The sequence below is a fragment of the Falco biarmicus genome, chromosome 11 (genome assembly GCF_023638135.1).
Source record: "Falco biarmicus isolate bFalBia1 chromosome 11, bFalBia1.pri, whole genome shotgun sequence".
NCBI lineage: Eukaryota > Metazoa > Chordata > Aves > Falconiformes > Falconidae > Falco > Falco biarmicus.
This window is the reverse complement of record NC_079298.1, coordinates 7770563-7794600: the sequence shown is the minus strand read 5'-3', so window position 1 is coordinate 7794600 and position 24038 is coordinate 7770563. Positions and strand designations below refer to the sequence as shown.

General features: G+C 41.4%; 1 protein-coding gene across 8 annotated transcripts in view; it reads right to left on the bottom strand.

Moving 5' to 3' along the window:
* Positions 1-4407: 4407 nt before the first annotated feature.
* Positions 4408-24038, bottom strand: part of DAB1 (DAB adaptor protein 1) — a 168033-nt gene continuing 148402 nt past the window's right edge. For 5 of the 8 annotated variants that reach the window (XM_056356020.1, XM_056356025.1, XM_056356022.1 and 2 more), the window contains 6 exons: positions 23097-23159; positions 21881-21989; positions 18879-19427; positions 17917-18044; positions 16908-16979; positions 4408-7716 (listed from right to left, as the gene is read on the bottom strand). In XM_056356020.1, coding sequence (XP_056211995.1) covers positions 7672-7716; positions 16908-16979; positions 17917-18044; positions 18879-19427; positions 21881-21989; positions 23097-23159 — 966 coding nt within the window. In that variant the 3' untranslated portion in view covers positions 4408-7671. Of the gene's footprint in view, positions 7717-16880; positions 16980-17916; positions 18045-18878; positions 19428-21880; positions 21990-23096; positions 23160-24038 lie in introns of all 8 variants that reach the window. The other 3 variants (XM_056356021.1, XM_056356026.1, XM_056356028.1) reach the window with 1 other exon arrangement.

The following is a 24038-nucleotide window of genomic DNA, read 5'->3' as shown; positions in this document are numbered from 1 at the left end:
TGCCTGGTTCTGAATCAGCAGAAAGAAGTGAGGTTAAAATAGGAGCAGGGACCCACAAGACACTTGGGTCCTACACTTTTAACACACTTTTCAGAGAGAATTGAAAAGCAAAATCAGGTTTTCCATATAATTTATCATCTGGTTTAATTAGAGGTCGGTCTGACACATAAAACTGATGACAACAACCACAGCTCATTTTCTGCCTCCTCGCAGTTTGGGGCTTCGTGGGTCCATGGATCAGCGGGAACGTCGCCTGGTAATGCCGTCTCTGTCCTCTTTCCCCAGTCTTGTTCCTCCTTCGTCGCCGACTCGGTAGCCGCGGCTGCCTGCTGAGCTGTTCTGGGAGTCCCAAAGCACTCAGCGCGAACAGCGCTGGAAGTCACTGTGGGCGGGTTTCATCACCGTCAAAAACGAAGCCTCTCTAAGCATCCGCCGTGAACACCGAGCTTTCAAGTGCAACAAACACATCCTTTTGCAGAGTTCGTAACACCAACATAAGTTTGTGACCCCTTGCTCCCTGTAAATAAAACCTATACAGTTTTGCCAAACACAATTTATATATTTTTTTTAATGGCAGTCTCCTGTTCAAAGGAAAACTGTGAAACACATCAGAGATGAAAGGCCCTCCCTGGGAAAGGTTAGAGTGGAGCCAGCAACCAGCTCTTTATGGCATTGTTAGTGCATTTTTCAAAAATAATTCCCTTTTTTTTCTTCTCTGAGACCATCTTTTCATTCCCTGCTTCAGAACTCATAACCCATTTCCTTCTGTGGAACACATCTGGCTCATTCAAAGGCAAGAGGAGGCTCGCCCACTGATTTTAGTGGTGAAGAACACAGGGTGGCAAATATACAGCAAAATTTACAAGTAATAACCCCTAAAGAATGTTTCCAGATGTTTACTACACCTAACTGTTGCATCACCGTTATTGTTACTGACACAGTTATTTTCTGGTGGTGAGGCTGGTCTCTGAAAGACCCTGGGTGTAAAAAAAAAAAATAAAAATGTTGAACTTAATTCCCCTTTTCTGACTTCTGGTTCACTAAAAATAATGCCTTATAGCGACTCAGCCCAAACTGGGCATAGGTTCAATTCCTCTGAAAGCTCTGATTCTAAGGTCCTGTGAAGACAGTAAGACAGGGGCTGCAGTAATGAGGAGACAAAGAAAGAAAAACCCACCGTGCCCCATCCCTTGCCTCCATCTCCTCTCCATTAGACCGCAGGGTAACACACACACAAACTCATTTTCGAACCAGAAACAGCATTTTTAAAAGAAAAAACAAGACGCTTGTAATCTGAACATGTCAAATAGTACAAAATTTACAAAACCCGCAACACCTTACAGCACTGTAACTTCTGCCTATTTCTAAGACAACCAGCTCCTGACACTGAGAGCTTTTCTCAGACCCCTAATAACTATCTGTTAAAGAAGACAAAGATGCCACAAAAGGTCTTCACACAGCTAGTACCTGGCAATAATTCTTCATAATCCTTTATTTTCACAAATGTCTGAGGTTGAATGGACATTGATTTGCTGCCCGTTAACCTGGTTTTCTTTTAATCTATTGTGATTTCCTTTCTTTGCAGGTGAGGAGTATTTATAGAAGTGGTGCTGCGGGAGCTATGAAATGGGGTTGAAAAGCCAGCAAATAATATCAGATCTTAAAAGACCCTTTTAAAAAAAAATACATTCTGTATCTGAAAGCCCCTTGAATGGGTAACATCTGAGACTATTCTTCTTATTGAGATTTTCCAGGTGCTGATAAAACATTTTAGGGGTGATAGATGAGCCACAGGGCAAACACGTCGATTGAGATAAGACTATTTAAAGCTCTAAAAACTAATAGCTGGAGAGTCGTTTCACTAATAGACCTGATATTTCCTGCCTCCAGTAGGATAATTTTAGAAAGAGACAGGCAATGTTACAGGTACTCAGGAAATCGTATCAGGATATCTCCCCATATTCCTCACTGTCATGCTGAAATGTATAATTCAGTTTCCCCACACTTTCAGACAGCCAGTAAAGCAAGAAAAAAATACCCTTTTTCCTTCCCCAAGCCAGCCCTCTGCTTTATCTTATGTATTAAAAAAAAAACCAAAACACAAAACCAAACAAAAAACCAAAAGCCTGTTAATGGGGCTGACCCTAAAAAAAACAACAACCTGTGGAAGACCTCATCACAAGAGAGGTGACAGAAGTACTCTTACAAATCATGGTGTTTGCAGCAGCAACATCAGACCACAGCCAGGAACAGGGGCTGAGTCCCACCGATTTCCCATACAGGAGCAGAACCAGCAGCCAGGAGCAGTGCATGCAGCAGCAAGGACAGCGTTAGTACAGATGCTTCTGTAGATGATCCGTGCTCACACATTCCCCCAAACCCTCCATTTTCTGGCTGCCACATGCACTCCCACTTGGCTCCTTCACCACTGAGTGCTTTGCATGTTAGCTTAGAGGAGCAATTGTAGACAATGGATTCAAACTGCTCTAGATAATTGCCAACAGATACTCCCTTTCATCTCTTTGAAATTATATTCTTCTGGTTGAGAACAGTGTTTGCCAGAAAACAAAAAAATATGAACCTGACAGGACAGGAGTTCTTTAGAAAGCAACAACAACAAAAAAAGGAAATCGTGCATGGAAATACCTGTCACAACCTAGAGAAAGGCAGAAAGAGGTGAGCTTGTCTGTTGCAGCAACTGTCACCATGTAGTGATTAAAGCACATAAAACTGGCCTTTAATCAAACGTAAGCAAGTTAAAATTGCATATTCCCAGCCTATACGATCAATTGCTTTCCCAGAAGTCACTGACATGGAAAAGAGAGACCTGGCAGAGTCCTCACTTCTGTAAAACCACAGGTTGGTTCTGCAAACTGTTTGGTAATAAATTCTCACTACTGTAGGAGACTGTGGCCTTAATTAGCATTAGTTAAATCGGAACCACTTTGACTACACTAGTCATGTTTGAGCTGGATACTCTCGTACACAATCTAGAGACTCCGAGCGCAGCCAAGTTACAGTAACATGAATGCAATACACTGTACTGATGCAGCGCAGTGAGAATCAGACTTCCCCCCGCCCTCCTGAACAATGCCCACATGCAGCCATGTCCTTCCTACTCCGAGGTTCCTCACCATCACCGGCCTGCATCCCAAATCTGCTCATGCTCAATTTTTAAACTGAGTCTGCACAGCAACTGTGCAACACAAGCCAGTTGTCCGATTTTTCCAGCTTCATTGTGGGAGCACCAGAGGAGTATCAACAAGACGAGACTTGGCCTACACTGCAAAAACGCATTTCAGTTTGAAGCCATGCTTAGCTGTGTCGTACTTCACTTAAAGTTGGCATTTCATAGCTCGTCGGAAACCAGAGATTGTGTTCCTCCTTCCAAGGACACCCAAATACAGTCAGCTACACACAGGGTCCAAAGGCCATTAAGGCTAGCATGCGTTCATCACAACAGAACAACCTTTATTCTTAGGTGGGACCCACGTATTTCAACAGCGCTCATCGACAAAGGCAATGAATGTTTCAGCATGACCTACTGGACATTTCTGGTGGAAGAGAAAAGGATGAGACATCAAGAAGAAGAAATACAATAAAATATATGTGCACATATCCACATCCTTCTCTCTGTCTATATATAAACACATACTTCTTACCCTTAAATTTCAATGTGGTATGTTGCATATTTGCATTACTCTCCTGGCAAAGAATGGTACTATTCCTTATTTCCACTGAGAGATCCAGTACTCGGTATCTCTGAATATAAAATAATTTTATTTTGCATGCAGCATCATGAGTTTCACACCAGCAAAACACTTCAGCCTACCCTATGCATTGCCCCAACCAGTAAACGTCCAACTGCAATATGAAGCGGTATCATTATTATGTTTTTACTGGATTAAGCCTTTGCTCACAGTTCTGTGCATATTACTGGAAAGTTTTGGGTTTTTTTACTTCCAAAACTGTCATGTTTAAATGCACATTTTTAATTTGAAATCTTACTTGAAGAGGAAAATGTGAGCAAAATAATTGCAGCTGCTCGTGCCACAAAGGTACTCTAGCTTTGGTAGCATCACACAGCGTGCTCTGCACCCAGAATGTGCGATTTTACAAGAGGTGACTAAAATATATACTGGTTTGGGATGCTCGTCCTAAAACACCTGAAAAGAGGCCAAAACCATGGAGGCAGCAGTTAAAAGCAGCAAGTTAAGCACTTCCAAGACAAGCAACTGAGAGTAATTAAGATTAGGTATCGATCAAATCGAGGCACTTCTTCTTCTCCTTTCCCAGATATTTCCACCGTCAAAAATATTGGCTATGACAGACACCAACACTGAGCTGAAAGAGTGGCAGAATTATCACAGAAGAGCAAAAGCCATGAAACAAACTTACTGAAATGACGCCTTTTAAAAATGTTTTTATTCATAACAGTATTACATGGTGTGTTACAGAAATTAATGGAAAATTTCTAAAAATTTGTTGGGTTTTTTTTTTTTGTTGTTGCTGAATGCATTATACATAAAGTTAAAAATAATGTGTCCGTGTATGTTAACAAGTGGTCATTATCTGAGGTAAAGTTAAAGTAGGTTTAGAAATGTACTGCAACAGTCATTTTATCTTTCTCATATTTATTAAAAAAATATGTGTCAGAATGCAGAAATAAAAATGAATGAAAACCACGGAGTAAACATTTTTGCAAAGAAGGTGCCCAGTACGTTATTAGATGAAAGGTTTCATCAGACAATTGGATGACTACGATCTATCAAAATATCTTTTCATGACAGGTAAAGATCAAGAACCTACAGGGGATGATAACAGGATGGCTGGTGGGATTCCCTGGTTTTTAAATTTAAAGTGACGAATTAGTGCTAGTGAAGGATGAGGGATTAAACAATTGCACAAGCTGGATATTTTAGTTATCTACAATACTGGTACAGTGCAGAGGCCTTCCAGTCCTCTCAGCTCAGCATCGCAACCATGACAAGGATGATCTCTTCGTATGACAAGACAATTCAGAATTTGTTTTTATTTATGAGCGTTGGTAAAGGCAAGACAAAGGTCCATGGTGATGGTCCAGCTGTCTCTCATGAGACACTAAAATTCCAGTCTCATTCCCTCGGCACCTATTCGTAAATGATCTGCTTCCTACAAATACGTTGTCAATGGATGATCCTCTGAGACATAAATCTCTTCCTTTTCTTTCATTGTTCTACCCCATAACTGGAAATGCACTGATGATACTAAACCTCAAATGTCTATGATGAACCAAAACTGTCTTTGTGGTTCCGTATGTAGGACAAAACCCAAAGGAGCCACTGCGGAAGAAAGTAGCACCACTGTGCAAATTAGGAAAATATTCTTAAAAGATATATCCTTCTGAAACACTTTTACCTCTGCTTTTAATCCCAATACACTCAATCCGCCAAGTTTTATTTTATCTTCTCCATTAGAAAACTTGATCTTCCTTCTGATGGGAAAATAAGGTTTGCTACAAAGCTGTGTGCACATGACTAAGGAATAAGCATCAAATGACCATGAATGGGGATAAAAGTTCTCTTCTCCGCAGGTTAGGTCTATTCACAGCTAATTTTTCATTCACATACATTCTGTAACGCACATTGCTCTAATTTCTCTAATCAAAATAAAAGACTGGAATCATGTTGTGAGACTTGGTTGTACATATCAACAATCGCCACCCCCATTTATTCTGTCTTCTAAACCATTTTTAGCTTATAACAGAGATGAAAGAAAGTAAAATATTTATAACTCCAGGCCTATTTTAATCATGACAAAAATGTAAATCCTAATGTGTCAATTTAAAAACAAAATCTGCACAATAACCCTTAAAACTGATTAATCATTTGATTTCTTTACCCTTTTTTTCCTTTTTCTGTTTTTTTTTTTCTTTTTTTTTCTTCTTTTTCTTCTTAGTGTTAAACCACTAAATTCAATATACTGTAACTGCATAGGAACATCAGGAAAACACATTTGACCTGTATAACAATTCTCTGTAGGGCAAAAATATATAGATTCTTTATGAAAATCATGTGCTAAACATATGAACCCAAACACTGCACTTTTGCTTCATAAATGTAAAAAAAGGAAGTTTTAAATTCTTGTTTTGTGTGTAAACAGTTTGATGACTTCTATGCAGAGGTTCAAAGTAATGTCAATGAAACGTGATTTCTCATAAGTGGAGTACGTCTGGGTGATAACGCTAGATCATAAAATCATGTGTTCCCATTAATTTCACTAGTCGCCGACAAGCTGACTGCTTTTGGCAAATGCGCTTGAGCTTCAGCCCATTATCGTAAGCATGTGAAAAGAGTATGTGATGTGAGAACCACAGATTGGGTTTGCCACACCTCCCAAGCACTGCAACTTGCTACCTTCTCTACAGTGTAATGGCATTAGTAAAAGAATTTTCATAACATTGATATTTACAAAAAACCTGGCAATTTTCATTCGAACTCCTTAAAGCCATTTCCCCTTAAACATTTAAAGAGTTTAACAGTAAGATTTTTTTTCAAGTTATAAAATAAAAATCCCATTTGATTTTTCTGATGTACAAAAAGTGATAAAGATGAACATTTTGATCAACAGAATCAGTTTGTTATTCCAAAATCCATGCCATCCTTGTCCCATTTGTAAAGTCCGCTTCATCCAAATTCCTAAACCAGAATCACACCAGTATTATTTGGCAAATGATATTTTTTTTTCATCAAAAATGGCACACAGAGAAGAAAACACTTGTCTGCATAGCATTACAGCAGCAAGATACTGAAGAAATAAAAATATTCCTTTTCTGCACTTTGTTTAGAGCTTCCTAGGAAATACTGACTCTTTTGTCTTTCCTCAGTGGGACTCGATGTCCTTTCTCTACCCACGAGTATTCAAACAGAAAGCAGCATTTCTTCCTCATGATGCGCTAGAACTTAAAGGTCCATTTGGCAACATTTTCAGTCAGGATGGACAGACAACCGAGTTCAGTTCTGTGGTTTCAAGTTAGGAATCATTTCCACAGGAGGCATTTTGCTGTTAGATTTGTCTCTCATACAAAACTACAGAATAAGAAATGAAAAAAAAAATAAAATATGACACTGCCAGTATTTTGTTGTTGTGGTGGTGGTTTATAGATGTCTACACAGGGAGGGGGTGGGGGAAAAAAGAAGTCAGGATCAGCCTGATGTAAATGATGATGAAAAACATGTCACCATGACGTAAAAAGTGCCGACTTGTGCCCAAAAGGCTGTGGAATGATAATGCCACTGCTACATACAGATGCTGCTTTTTGCTCAAAAGAAAAAGAATGTCTAATACTCAACAAATTTCAGATGCTCATTATTTATATGTGGCATACAGAAGATACCAAAGGTTTAAAAGAAGATCGAGGAGTAAGATTTCCTAGTCTGGATACCCACGACTTGTGTGGATGGGGCTGGACTCACGGTACGATAAGCAGGGCGAGTTTTTGCTTTGTGCTGCCACAGGAATCTGCCATTGGTTGCCAAAAACACCATCAGGAACACTCGTAGAGCCAGTCCAGGAGGGCAATCATCTCTCCTTGTCAGACAAAATGAATCGGAAAAAAAGCATGGAAGCCAAAGGCTTGCCAGGTTGTTGGGTTTCGTTTGAGTCCTGGAGCACCACAAGCCTGTAACAATGCTATTTCTTAGGTCTGTTGATCTGGGCGTAGAGAGGTTCTGCTTCCTGGGGATAACAAAAATAAAATCAGCCGAGATGTCTCCGGACAGTCTCTAGAACATTTTTAGAACATCTGCTTGAGAACAGCAATACCTTGTGAGTCAAAACCCAAAGGAAGTGTTTGTTTTCTGTGCTGCCTTGAGTGATCACGGCACCCCAGTTGAATTGTGAAGCAAATGTGACATTATTTCAGAAAATGAATGCTTACTATCAATTTCCTCTTCCAGTATTGGTCGTGCACCGATCCTCAGGAGGTATTGCTGGGCATAGACATATGAAGAAATGAAATGATATTTATATGACTAGATGTTTTGAAGTTTACAGGCCAGAAATGCAGCTGGTGTAAAACGCTGTTACTCGTACCAGGCTGAGACCCCCCCGGCAGCACAGCAGCAGAGCATCGCTGTGGGTTTTATGCAACTCATGGAGAAAAACACTTGCAAACACAAACCGCCGCTGAAAGCTGAACTAATGAAGCTGTGACGGGATTTAAAATAACAATGTGAGACGCCTATGAAGAACGAGGAAAGCTAGCTCCGTGCAGTTTGATTAGGAGTCTGTATAACCATTAGTACAATCATTAAAGCCGGGAGGAAAGCGTGTCGATTTGCTAACAGATACTTCCTTGGGAATTTCCTGGATGTGTGTGGGGGGGAAAGCTGCCATGGTCTTTAGTGCTGCTTCGTAGCTGACACCCTGTGCTTTCTTAATACTGTGTTCATCTTGGCTGCAGTGGGAAGCAAACCAGCCATGGACCCTGGAATCCATTCTACTTAATTTCCAGAAACTAATTTATTAAACTAAGAATGACATCTAAAAAAAGAACGAGACAGGCAGAAAGGCTAATTAATGCCATACTGCATTAACTCTCCACAGCTTGATAAATATTCAAATACCATGCCACGACGTTGAATTTAACCAACTTAGAATCAACTCATGTTATAGCAGCATCAGCAGAAGCCGACTTTGAGCAAGAAAACCTCTGAAGGCTGGCAAACCGCTGGGCACTGTGGAGCACAGAAATGTCTAGCAGCGGATGGCACAGGATTTTAATCACTGCTTATAAAAACGATGCTGCTGATGAGAAAAACAGCCCAAAGATGGATCCATAGGGCTATCTTTACTCTGTGCCCAGGGTGCCTGGCCAGCATTCCGGGCTGTGTCCTGTCCCGGTGCTCTGTCCTGCCTCACTACGCATCTCGTGTCGAATGAGGAGCAACACAAGAAACCCAAAATATGATGTTTCCTCCATACCGAGGCAAAGTTGTTGCTTATTCCTTGAAATTACTACATTTCTGGAGCTTGCAGAGATTTCCCTTCCCCGTCCTCTGCCTACATGAAGCCCTGAGTACACTACTAAGCATTATGAGAGGATGAGAGAAATCCTTTGGAATGATTAAATAAAGGCTGCTGAAATTATCCCCAGCAAGAAGCAAATATATTTTGTGACCTTGAAAAACTGAAGGTAATCAGAAGAGATGACTGAGAGTAAATAACTGCATTTCACACACTGTGTGCTAGGTCTACCTATGCCAATTTTCATGTACTACAGACACGAAACTGGCAGAATGATCTATCACAGTTAGTTCAGAGAAAATCTGTACTAATTAATGTGGGAACCTGACACACACAAGGCCATTCTTCAGGCGTTTGCTGAACCTGAGGTGATTGCAAGGGGAAGCGAAAAGGAAGGAGAAGAAAGGGGGAGGGAGGGAGGGAGAACATCCCTCTGGAACAAAAGATGTCAGTTTTTCAAATGTCTTTTGGGGGGGGTGTGGGGGTGGAAAAGAGCTTTTCAAAATGTCAAGTGTACTTTTTAGACCTGTCCTCAAATCTCTTTAAGATATGCAGAATAACAGGCGTCCTAAGGTGTCAGGGAACTCTACACCCTCAGAAGGGGAGGAGGAGCTCATCAGAGGCCATCAGCACTTCCAACAGCACGAGGCAGTCTTTAGAATTAGGTACTTCTTTTGTTCATAGTCAACATTTATCTGAACATACAGGTGACAAGCTCACACAGGAACATACGTATGGCAAAGGCCTGCATTTCTCACCGATATGGGTAATTTTTCTTCCAGTAGACCAGAGAATTTTGAATGAAAAGGGTGCTCTTATGTCTTCCTTTTAGTTGGTCTCCCCCTTTGGATGCCTACATGGGAAATTAATTGCAGTAATTGCGTGCAATCTTCCCAGCCAAATTTTTTTGTCAATGACTGAGATTTGTTTTCTAATAGCACGTTGAGATCATTCAGGCAGTGTGTCTTGCCTGTAGCCCAACACTGCAAACAGCATCTGTACAGTATTGACAACGACACAACACAGCAAACACGAGCAGAAGAGGACAGAAGAGAGGCAAAAGGAGAGTTGAGCGCTGTTGACTTCACAGACAGCTCCTCTCTCTCATGACGCCAGGCAGCGGGGGCTTTCACAAGCATTACTTGGGATGGTCTTGGAAGCAGAAATAACCCCCGTTTTTCACACGCTCCACGCAAGTCACAGGGCATGGCAGGCCAGCCTAACTCTTCTCACAGCACCAGAATCATCTCACCAATGTTTTCTGCTTGCTACTCCTACCAGCGTGTTAGGAACAGATCCGGAGGGAAGGGTATGAAAGAATGGGTCTTTGTCAGAATAAAAAAGAAGAGAGGAACAAATAAAAGAGCATATAAAGCTTCCAATTTGCATAAATGCCTTGCATCTTCAAGTGTTCTCCTTTCTATAGGATTGGCCCAGAAGCACTTCTGACGCGATTTCATCACCCCCACAGGGAGAAACCAAGATGACAACTGGCAGCACCTTTTTTTCCTGCTAAACCCTACTGGAAGGCTTCTATCAACTTTTGAGATACGTAATTTCTGGCAGATGTTTGAAAAGCAAATGTTTTCCTTGATGTTTGGAAGCTGCTATCAAAGTAGCATTTAGCTGTACTCTCACATACTAATGGGGCTCTTTACACTGAAGAGTAGCCTTTAAATACTGAGATGTTGCAGGAAGATGATATGAATTCACAGGTCAGGTACCTGACCAGGTGGCAGTAAAGGACCAGAAACGTCTAAATATACATGCTTGAAGTTAGACAGCTAAATATTCAGGAAGCTACAGGTATGTTGTGCAAATGTTGAATTACAAAGTCTCCTGGAATTAACTGCAAAAACTGCCAAAGAGAGAATTTTCCCTAAGTATGCCACATTTACATATTCCAGAGATACTTCATGCTCGAAATCAGTTTATTCTTCCCATTTTAAGGAACATTTTGCACAATAAACAAGACTGTAGCAAGCAGTAAGTATTTCTGGTATAGTACACTACTGCATGAGGTAACAAGGTTGCTAATGGTTTTGAATAACATTATGTAAATACTCGAAGTAAATTTGCATCCAATTTAAAGATATTAACATCTGCTCCCCAGCAGAAGTAATCACTGGGGGACACCTCTTGAAAGATTCATCACCTACTTGGGCCTGTGTAGGTGAGCTCACTCGCAAAACATAACACAGGACTTGGTTAGGAAGAAACCATTTTTACATTGGCAGCCCTTTCATCACAGCGAGGCACCCTGCTATGTGCAAAGCTTCAGGCAAGATGTACTGAATTGTAGAGGTGAGGCCCTCATAGATTTCTTTGCCCTTTACAATAGATTCTCAGCACCGGCTTTAATCCTGGCTGACTGATCAGAAAGGGCAGGCTCAAATGATAGAGTTTCATGAAATAAGTGTGCCAGCCAAAATGAGAGTCTTGTGCCGGGGATGCAAGTGAAGGGAATGGGAGTGCAACGCGTCTTCTCTTTACGGCATGCTGACTCGATAAAATAGGATGTAGTAAACTTGGCAAGCGGGATTCAAATTAAGTATCTTTGGTGGTAAGACAGGTAATTCCTAGTGGTCCATTAACAGCCAGCGGCTGTTTGTTTTTATTACAGTTAGCCTCCAACAGGCGCATACATACATTCCAGTTTGGGATTATGACCAGAGTTTGGGATTATGATCTACTCTTACTCTAAACCTACATAGGAATGTTTCCTAATCTCAAATATCCAGTTTAATTATTAGCATTTTAAAAGTCTCTCTTGTTTTAGTATCAAGATGGATGCTGTATATCCATAAAATGAAAAAGCAATGAGAAATACGTGGAAAGATGAACCCTGCTTCATCTTCGTTCTCGTATAATAATGAACTGCAGCCAAGAAATAGGCCTGTTATTTCTGGGCCCTTTTCCTAACGAAACAGTAGCCATGCAATTATACTTTCCGTCTACCTATCTGTCAATTCTCCTTCAGAACTCTTGAACTCAATGGCCAATTTGAAGCAAAATGTTCAGAAGTCTCAAAGATACCGAATTGTCACAAGTGCCTTTTTAAAATCAGTTGTTGTGCAGAAGACAGGGAACTTTTAAATGACCTCATTACCGAGAAAGCTAGAAGAGCTTGTCCCCTAATTGAATCGCTGGATTGCCAATCAGCAAGCGCACGGCTTTAGACAAGCTACACAACAAGAGTATGTTGTCTCTTGTTTAGAGGAAGAAGTTGGAGAAACGGGAGGGTACCTCGCTATTTCAAGTAGGAGATATGGGACGAGGTGAGAAACCTGTGTATGAGCTGGGTGGATGAAAATGGATAGCTTGAAGGGGATGGCAGCAGCGGAGATTAAGGCAGATCTGTAGGATGGCTCTTTACACAGAGCAGCCTGAACTTCTCTGGTCTTGTCCCTTCAGATACCCTGGAAAATATGGTGATGAACAAATGAGCATGAGGACTGAAATGACAGTTCAGGGATTTCTCTGAAACGAAGCAACACTTCCCAAACTGTGAACCCTTTCCAAACACACAACACTACCTCTTTCTCAGGTTCACAGCTCTGCTTGATGCTGTGTCTTTAGTTTGAGAATGAGCCTACAGTATGAGTAGGTCACCTATAAACACTGTGCATTTCTCTTTGGATTCTATTCAGTTCCTATTGAGCCGGATGAATTGTAATAACAGACCCTGCAAACACAGCCTCGGACATTTTGAGCCTCTCCAGAGTTCTAGTGCAATAGAAAGGGGGTAGAAGGAACAGGAGGATGCAGAATCATCTTAATATGCCCTCCTGAAGCTCACTAAGCTCCCAGATAAGCCAATACCTTGTCCGTAAGTTGCTATTTTCTTTCAACTTCCTAGTAACAGCCCAAATAAAGAGTTATAGTAGTCCATCCTGGAGCTGACTAAGATTATTAGGAACATTTATCACTAAGAATGGCACTCGCTCAAAGATGGATGATGGCAGCAGGCCACCGAAGTACCACCAAAAGCTGATAGACAAATATTCTAATGAACTGTTGCTCTCCTGACAGTGCTGATAGCATCATGAAGGGTGTAACATATTTTGAGGGCTTATAATTGTCTGCACACATTTCACAGAACAACTGAACAACTTTTTCAGGAAGATATACTCTACCAACAAATGTTTTGAAGGTTTCCTGAGAATCTCTCATGAATGACTGCCAGTGCAAGTGTTGAACTAGGCAGCATATCAATAGAGCTGCACTTGTTCCAGCACTTAAAATTACTTTTATTGCGATAATTGTGGTATCACATATTGTCTTATTCTCTTTCAGAATTTTCAGGCTGCTGCTAATTTGACCTCAAGAACTAGTTCATGTGGTCCATATGGAGTTAGACCACATTTGTGATATCTGACCCCACTATTCTATTCTTTCTGTAGTCAGAATGCTTTGTTAGGAGATGCTGGCCAACAAAACCACAGGTATCAAAAGAAGCCTGGCATCAGCTGAAGTTTGCTCCTCTTCCCTTTTCTCATCACGCACAAAGGCTCCCTTTTTCTATAGCCTTTGCTAAGCTTTTAATTGCAGAGCTTTGGGGCTTCCTAGTGTCACAGTGTGCTAGACCCATGGCTGAGGCTGAGTGAGCAGCTGATGCTGAAAGATGCCCAAGAACAGAAATACCCGCACCAGCAGGGTCTGCACGTAACGCCCTGCACTTCAGGCTGACTGGGTGCACTGATGCAAAGGGGGTGACCAGGTGAAAACTCTTCTGTTCAAACTTCTTGCTTTAATCCGAAATGTCAATAATAAGAAATGTTTGACATGTAAAATACAATCATAGCTAAATACAGTTCTTTCTCCCTCTCTCCTCTCACCATAGTTACCCCACATTCAATCTAAAGAGAGCAGTAGGGATAAAATGTCAATCAGCTGAAGATGACAGTCATTCTGTGTTCTCCTCACCCCTTTTGGAAAATCACTATCCATCCTCAATGCTGCTTATGAACAAAGGGAAAACAAATGAATACAAGTCTTGCTGTTCATAAAAAGCTCTGCGAAGAGTTGGGTTTTTTTCAGCTGTAAAGTTAGGCCTATCTGCTTCTTATCTCCAACCATAAAGGGACAAGAATGTAATATATCCATAAAATGTCACATTTACGTACTAAGAACCCATAGCTATTTGTAGAACAGTGACTCATAAGAACAGCTACTGGTAGGATGATGATTCTGGGAGCTTAAAGTTGAAGGTCGCAAAAAGAAGAGAGGAAAACCCGAGAAACAACAATAGTAACTGAAAGACGTGGCATGGCATTATTTCTAAATGATTATACGCAGTATCAGAAGGAATCAAGAAACCAAATTGCTAAGGTACCTTGAAAGATCAGCGTACAAATTACTAGACAGGCGAGTATTCTGAATACATCAAGATAAGTAAAGATATGGTATGGGCCCAGCTGATGTCACAGAGATGCTGGGAACAGATATATTTGAAATTTCTGAACACAATACTATGTCATGGTTCTGAGAGGTCCATTCATCTGAGTTGTTTACTGTGCTGTTCTTGGTGTGAAGAACCATGTTCTAAAGAGTGCAGTAATCCCCCACTGAACACACAAAAGTGGCTTTTATGCAGGCTGTGATTCTTTTGTACTACATGTTTCTCCCCATTAAGTTTCTCTCCAAATGTGGAGCTCAATACACAACACAGCAGTGAGTCCTGAATTGATAATTTTCCATGGAGATTAGACTTTCCATTGCTCTGATGAAAGCAGGCTTCAGAATTAGATGGGCTGGTTTTAGCAAGTGGATTTCCTACGGACTGCTGCTCAATGGCACTGAACAGAGGCACAATGATATCAGTGTAACTTCACTGGATAGAGGCTTTCTTTTTGTTCAGCTTCCTGTTCCTGCCTACAGCTTTTAGGAATTACTATAATATGATAATCAGTAACATTATTGAACATTTTCCAGAATATATTTCTGAGAATTATACATATTTTACGCAAGACTCTACAAGGATTAACAAAAAATCTAGAAAAAACATATGGAATCACTGGTAACATACTCTTCTTGCGGCTCCCAGAGACCCCTGACAGGTAAAAGAATGTATTTTACTAAGCATTATATAAAAGCAGAACAAAAGGAGTCCCTCACTTGACTGACTTATGTGGTAATATGCATTAACAGAGTTAAACTACTGTTTCAAGTTATATTCAGAACTGCTGGTAGGTAAATGTGTGTGATGCTAGCAGTTTACAAATGATGCTAACTACTTTTGTGGCAGCCAGAAAATTAGAAAGAGATTTTATCATTATTCTCCTCCCCAGGATGAATTTCAGAATTACCCTGACCATGATAAACCATAATAAACACATCTATGAGGGTTTCCAGAGTGTGGGACTCAGATAAATGTCAAATCCTCTTTCATGATCAAGGAAAGGACGCTTGGAATGATCTGAAGCTGGGATAGCCGGCGATGGCAGTGCTGGCCAAGGTCAGGCAAAGGCAAATGCCTTGGCAGCACCATCCATCTGCAGAAGCAGTTTTTGCTGGAGTACGATAACCAATGGACGCTCTTGTTAGAGCAGCTCATCCCAGCTTGGCTTCATCCTTACACTGTCATTTTTAGACTCGATGAGACACAAAGCTTAATGCTACTTTTGCTTTGGCCCCCAAGAAAGAGCCGAGCATTATGTTGGTGAAACCAAAGGAGGGGGAGATGCCTTTTGCCTGCTGAAACCAGGACACCTTCTCACAGCACTACATATTATTAAGAGATAATCCTATTACTCCCAAGTGGATCAAAGCTAAGTTACTGTAAGATTTTTGTAACCGTATTTAATGTACAAAATAAACTGACTCCTAATGAAACTATTAATTTGGAGTTGAAACCAAATTACTTTGGCTCAAGGTGGATAAGTCACTGGTAAATACAGTGCAATTTCTGTACAAAACCCAAAAGGGTTCTGCTGTTGTTATGGACTTGCTCCAGGAGCTCTGTGCTGAAGCACAGACGCCGTATCGGATCACGTATTTGGGTAATACAAAACATGAATGGCAGACAGGGAAAAGATAATGAAACGTATCCTTCAAATAGTAATGCTAGAGAGTATTTGGATGGAATAACAGTGCTCAGCGCTCATAAAACTATGTAGCTTTACTGTCTTTTTGGTAAAACATATATACTGTACTGAAACAAATGACAGAACATTCACTGGCAGCCACATTTTCTTACATGTTCTGTAACACAAAAGATGAAAAGATCATCTTTCCCGTCTGTCTGGATTTAAATGACTTACACTGATGAATAATTTTTAAAACATCAGTGATGCCAATGGTAATATGAACGATCATAATTTTCAGATGTTTTTGACTTGCAGTTGGAGATAAAAATACACAAACCCATTTCAATATTTTTTACATGCAGACAATAAATGTGCTTCTTCTACTGATTATCACATTAATTTAGGGTAGAGATGTTCATGTATCATTACATAATTTTGTTTAATGTTTGTCATGTCTATGGGTAAGATGTCTTTTTCCATTTAATATGTTACATCTGACTAAAGACCAGAGTGGTTTTGATAAAATGTTCTGCCTAATACATCGTTAGTAATGGCTCAGTTTCCCTATTACCCCTTCGAATCTGAACACAAAGTAAAATAGGTCTACATTTCTTTAAAGCATGCAGGCAGCCGAAACACACGTATTTGCATAAGCTGCAACACTTAGTGAATGGCAAAAGCCATGCAAACCACCGAGCATGAGGAATACACTGTGGATAATGGAGAGGAAAAACAGAAGAGATGGAAAGGAAAAATAAACCATGCATCCATGAAAGCAATGGTAGGCACTGGTGGAAGAGTAAGTGAGCACCTCAAGGTGTAGAGAAAAAAAGGACAGATACCTACCCCAACCTGCGCTATCTAGCTACCGACCTGTGGACTTATAGTATCACCAGTTGGCTCACCAAATGGATCACTGTTGGATGAGGCCTGAGACCCATCAGGCTAGAATACAAGAACATAACACCTTTTTTTCTCAACAATAGAAAGTGAAAAGTCAACACGAGGTTATTTTCATGCTGTGGGCATAACATGTACATCCTATCTCATGAAAATCAGAAAGTGAGACCTCACCACTGATATGTTCTCAAAAGCCATAGCGGTTTCCTACAGCAGATGCAGGCAGGGAAGGACCTCCCCAGTACCCGCTGGAGCCCACGCAGGAGCGGCCACGGACTTCAGCAGGTACTGGAGCAGACATACAAACCAGAATTGCAACAGGCCCTGAAAGCCAGTGAAACTATGTGAATAGAAATAGTTCAAGCTTGTGGTATTTTGCACCTTTGGGTCTTTTTTTTTTGTACAGACTCCTTCTTGCCTTTGGCTCACTTGGGCTCTTATCTGCCTAAGATACCTTGTGATTTAAAGTCATTGCTTGGATAACATTGCTTGCTTAGGTCCACTGAGTCAAAGGCAAAGAAATCACATACTGAGGGCCAGAACACTGAGGAATGTAACTAGGCAAGCAACTGGGATGCAAGAATGTGCAAGACAACATCAGCCATCATCTTTTAACACACAAACTCTCACATCTCTTTGTGCAGCCTCAGCATGTATGTTGTTTAACTTCGACTTCCTTACCACCGATAAGTGAGTGCTGGTATACTAAAGAGGACATTGGATACAACTAACATATATAACCTGACATATGAAGTCTGAGTTTGGTTCCTCCTATGCAATATTAGTGCATATCAACAGAAACATCATGCGATTACCTATCAAAACCAAAGCAGGAAGTGAATTCTGTCTGCAGCTCCCCTTAAATACCACCCAGCCCTATTAGGATAGTTATTTCTGATACTACCAAACAACATTTAAGTAACTTCTGTCTTTACTAGCTAAAAAGAGCTGATCAGTATTAAGAAACCTTGTTGCTACTCACAGCCTCTTGCTCCTCACTTTTGCTCGGGCTTTCAAACCCCTCTTCAAAGAGGTCATCTGCAGCAGGATCACTGGTATGAGATGCTGATGATTTTGATGGAGAACTCTGTCTGGGTGCAGGGGTTGGAGCTAAACAAAGATGAAGGTAACAGCAACAGAATATATATCTGTTAATTTGTTCAGAAAGACACAGCAGCACAAAATTTGCTCATGCTTTAGAGCCCTCAACTTTTATTACCACTGAAAATCATTTTCTGACAAAGCAGCTTGCAAGAGGTAAATTTGAACTCAGTAGTCATTACCAATTCTATATATTTGATTGCATTCAGCAGCTTCCAAATGAAGTTTGGCTGCATCTGGCCTATGTCTTTAGGAACCAGGGAAACGCCAGTACATTACATTAAGATGCATTAGTCACCTGCCCTATAGCAGGTAAGCGAAACAGAAGGTCTCCAGCTGGCCCCTGGTAAATCTATGTCTCATGAATTTCTCTTTTCAGCAGTCTGCAAAATCCCCCATCTCCATGCCATAAACATGATAAGCTTATTTTATTGCTCTTCAATAATTTCCCCACATCAAGCTATTAAAACAAATACCCGTCCCTTAATTTCTGCACAGTATGGCTTGAATGGGACATAAGTGAAACCATTTGTAAGGCTGAACGTCATGGCCATTTCCCAATCAGCTTGCACGTCCCTAGCACAGAACATATATTACTGTCGTCTTACAAGTTAAATTTCAGACTGCAGCTATTGGGGCTGTTGATTTCAATGGTCTCTGAAATTGCTCTCTGATACTTTTCTTTATTGGAATGATGGAACACATTTAATAAGCTAGACCATGCATGAAGGTTCTCAATCCATAACTGTGTTGCAATTTACTGTATGAAAAAAACAAACAGAAATGCTTTGAGGAGCAGTCACATCTGAGGAACAGTATGGCTGAAAGCATATGTATACTCACGTGAATTTGTAGATGGTGTCGTGGAAGTCACAGGAGTCAAATTTAACTGAGAGATGTCAAAGTCATCACAATCATCTGCTTCCTGTGCCATCCCAACTTTGTTAAAGTAACTTGAGAAGGCCTCTGAGGTACAACTGAGGGAAGGCTGATCTGGTTTTCTTGATGGCACTGGTGGAGGTTGAGCCATCTGGAAATCTTTAAACATTTCTTTTCCCATTTTCTGTCTGGGCCTGTCTGTCTGTGGACTCGATCTGTTGGAATCACTTGTGGGTGGAACAGTAGCTATAGGAGCAATGGTACCTTGAAACATGGCTGCTTGTAAAGGCAAAACAGTTTGTGTTGGCATGAAGGCAGTCGGTTGGAACTGACCAGCTACAGATGGCCACGGTTGCTGAGTAGGAGGAAAAATACCGGGTTGGCCCCACGCTATCGGCTGTCCTCCCTGCATCACCTGAGCAACTGGAGGCTGAGCACCCATGGCCAACTGCTGTTGAACAAGCGGTTGCTGTCCCCAGAAAGAGGGCAGAACAGCTCCCATGGCAACATAACCTTCAAAGAATAAAGAGAGCGGGGGAAAAAAAAAAAAAAGATGAAAGATTTTATCACCACTGTCAAGAACATGCAAAAAAAGCTACACAATAACTCAGAAACATGCAGGCTACATCGGTGATCCCAGAGCTTCAGCACACTTCAAAAGAAAGGCGTGGTTGGTTTCACATCATTGAACAAATACTTGTATACAAAAACACAGGCTGCTGGGTATTGGCAAGAATCCTTCCCCCTGTCTGAACCAAAAAGCTCTTCTCTTCCTCAGCGAGTCCCCCTGTGGGTCTGTGAAGCCCTGTGTGTCCCTGTGTGTGTGGGCCTGGTTGGCAGCTGGCCATCCGGCAGCTCCCTTCCCTGGTGCTCTGTCAAAGCACAGCCAGGATCAGTTGGGTCCAACCCCTTACCAGAACCACAGCAGCTCCCAAAACATTTCCTAACCTCACCTCCTTGCAGGACAACCTAGCTTCTCACCATTGAGCTCTGCAGGCTCTTCTCGCTACCCTGACCACCCCTTCCTCTGCCTTTCACCTCTGCCTGTCCTGCTCCTCTTGCAGCAAGGATCTCCAGGACTGAGCATGACGCACTGGCTGGGGCTGGGATGGAGTTTGTCTTTTCAGCTCAGCCCATATGCTGCTAAGAAACTGAGCAGCCAGAGCAAGCGGAGGGAAGGAGAGGATGGCCAGGGCACCCTCCCCTCCGCATAGCTTTGCCACAGCTCCTCATCCCTTTTGCTTTTATTCTTTGGTGGGGAGAGTGATGCATCAACACCAGCCAGCCCCTGCCAGCAGCACGGCTACAAAGCTGGTTCCAAGTTAGAGGGAAGCACCTTTACAATGTCAGCCAGTAGCTCAAGGGTGCTCGAACGACAGCACAACCTTCTGGCAAGAGAAAGGCTCTGTGCCATCTCTTCTGACACTTACACTTCAAACCATGGGGACTCTGAAGAACAAAGCAAGTGTCTCAAATTGCATAATAAAAAGACAGAGCCCAGATGAATCCAGATAAAAAAAAAACCCTCCCATTTGGTTATTACCTGGTTACTTGAGACAGCAAAAAAATTCCGAGCTTCTGCTGTACTACATACCTAATAACAACAGGCTGCTTCAGGTATTACACTAGCGTAAACCCCCTCTAGTTGGGGAGAAAATTAAAGATTAAAACTAAAATTATAGTTGCTTCCTGTCAGACCTGAAGTCTCCTTTCAAGCTATGAGAAGTTTGACTGTGTAGGAATTATGTGATCAGATGCTTTATTTACAATGAAAAAAAAATAAATCTGAAGCTAGACTGAAAAATGTTACAAATTAAACCATGTAATACAATTATGTTCCACTGATGTAAGTATTTTTTTCAGATATGCTGTTAAACATTTAAATTAATGAATTACTGCTAATACCTGAAAATATGCAACCTCTCTTTTTCTTTAATACTGCAGTACTTTTAAAACTCTTGTCTCTAATCAGAGTGTTTTACTGAGTCCTCCTGTACCTTTTCCTCTTTGCTTTATTTCTAGGCTGGTTTTTAATGCTAAGCATAAGGGTGGTTGCAAAACTGTAAAGGGAAAAGCCCAAAATAATTAAAAAAAAAAATAGAAACTGAACTTTGAAACACTAAATTAACGAGTGATGAAAGGAACAGTAACTCGGATACATATCTGTTTCAATAGATGGCTATGATGGATTCTCCAGATGTCTTTTTGTCTTGCCCTCACTGTAACCTCATCCAAGCAGCAAGGGTTTTCATCTGGCATTATCCTCAAACACTTCACCATCAGCGTAACCCTTCTGAGATGCGGAGGCTAATCTGATGCTGCAATGCAGCCCATCAGAGAAGGAGTTAACCAATTAAAAAGTCATTGTTGAGTGATTCAAGGCATTCCTCCTCCTCCTCTTGCTTCCTAAGTGGAGCTGAGCACACTGCTCTTGCCACGCTCCAAGTCTCCCAGGGAGAGATCGGCAGTCCAAACCACATGGCTTCTGTGTCTATGCAGAATGCTACGCAGCTCTTACATTCTGAGCGCTTTGAGGAACACAGAAAAGTCTAAAGGCAATATCAGGATTTGACTAAGTGGAATGCCTTTGAAATGCAATCAAATTTTCCATGTCTCATTCTCTGCTTACCACAGACAGCACAGGATATTCATTGCTACCACAAAAGAAGCAAAGATAAGCTAAATGCTTTTTACTCTCGCTACTGTACCTCGAAGGTATGTTACCCAGATGGCTGAACTGTGCTTGAACTCCAGTGACTTTTTTGGCTTTTGTTTTAAAAAATGTGGCTAAATTCGAAATAATGTACTCCCTGCTTGTTAAAGACTGGTTTTGCCTTGCCCTGCCCTCAAAATCCTTCCTCACTGCCACTGTGCTAAGTTAATAACCCGATTACTGAAATGCAAACCAGAGCTGAGAACTGATCACCAAATTCGAGTCGAGCCTATATTTCCAGTAGATTTCTTACCTGAGGGTACAGCAGCAGTGCTGAAAGGTACAGAACCAAACATGTCTGTACTAGCAGGAAGTGACTGGGATGAAGATGGGATAAAGGCATCACCTGGAGTAGCAGGAGTCTGCAAGAAAACAGGAATAAAATACGGTGATGATGTATCAGCTGCAGCTTCTGCAGCACATACTTTGTCACATCGTAAGTCTAAAACTACACGTCTGGAGGGAAGAAAGAGAAAGAAAAAAGAATGAAAAGATATAGAAGGAAAGAAACAATAGAAATAAGAGTATTAGAATTTGCAGGAGATGGGAGAAAAAGAGAAAATTATAGACTTTGTACCAGAGGAGAAAATAAAAATAAAAATGGCCTGGAATACATCACATGCAAAATACTGATACAATTTCTTTCTCCAGAACGTACAGACTTGTGATTCCAGGTGTTAGGTGAGAACCAGTAGAAGCAGTGACCAAGGCATTAACATAACAACAGCAAAGGCAAATGAAGTATCTGCAGGATTTATGAAAAAGTGAATAAATACTGCTTCCGACTGACCACGAGGACCAGAACCATAGGTCTACATGAAAGGAGAAACCCAATCCAACTGAGCAAGCTAAGGAAGATGAGAAAGGACTCTGAACATCTAGTCCCAGACATGCTCCAGAACACTCGGAGATCTGAGGCTCCTCAATTTTCACAGTATATTCATACTCCCCTACAGCTTAATGTAAGGTTCAAAAACTTCAGAGGAAAACGATTCTGGTTTCATTTTATGATGCTGAAAAGTACGCTAAGAAAATGTTCTTTGCCCTCAGAACACATTCAGCCCTTTTTGCTGTCTTGTAACAGCAGTTCTGGGATATGTGCTTGGTGGAACCAGAGACACATGATATATAAGGCTGTAACTGGATCTTCCCGCAGTGCAGTGGAGAGACAGTGCAGTGAAGCATGCACCTCTGACAAACACTGGGGAAGGAGATCTGCAGCTCAGGTTGTATCTTGTGTGACACCTAGCTTTATATCAGAAAAATAAAAAGTGAAGATATTTTTTGCACATCATCATGAACCACTGACTCCACATTCAATTTGCTAGACTTTTATTTTCTTGCAACATAAAAACTACTTTGAAATCCTCCCTACTGGAATGGCCGATGACCTGAAATATAAATGTGCTCAATAAACGTGCTGAAAATAGCACGTAGAAAAACACAGTTTGGTTTCCCTGAGTACTCACTGGGGGAGAGGTTACATCAGGAGGAGTGGACATGTCCCCAAAAAGCTCTAGTTGGGTAACAGCCTGTAAAGAGAAAAAAAACCAACACATTTCCATTTATCTTTTGAGGAGAAGAAACTGTGAGTTAACTAGTTACAACTTGTAAAGTTAACTAGTAACAGCTAGCAATATAAATCCCCCTAAAGCCATATAGGCTTCAAATGACAAGTCCCGCATGAAGGAAGCACGTCGGTTCAAGCCATGGGATTTTGATATTGCTGATGGACCCAAACAGCCAGCAGCTGACCCTATAAAATGATTCTGTAGGGAATTCTCCACCATAAAAAAAATGAATAAAGCATGAAAAAACTATCCAAACTGGGACTGGATGCATTGCTGCTCTGCCCTTAACATCAGTGAGCACCAAGCATGATTTATGGCACGTCCTTCTCCCTGGCTCCTTTTCTAACGCCCCATTTCAAGGTCTTAAAACACAGCAGCAGACTGTGGAAGTGGCAGGAGGATACGGAAGGGAAGGGCTTTTAAAGTGCTGCCTGATTTCCCCTTGCCCATGGGACAGGTGTGACCTGGATAAGTGGGCTTGAAGGACGATGCACAGCTGGGTTACTTTAAGTCTGTAGCTCTACATTTAACTCATGCTAGAGATGTTTTCTCTGGGTGTCCTTCAGTTTGATCTCAAAATAGGTCACCCATACAGGTCTCACTCAACTGGACCAGACCAGAAAAAGCACTTCCATAATAAGCACCTTGAGTGGCCACATCATCAAAGCTCCTTCACATGTTCAGGAGTGAAAGTACTCTCTTCCACACATCTGCACCTGCGAATCAGTTCGGCTGGAGTCCAGGGATCGTAAAGCACGGATCCCTGGTGGCTCTGCAGGAAACCTAAAACCTAGCTACCATGCTTACCAGGATGGCTGTTCCAGAAAGCTTTGATGGGAA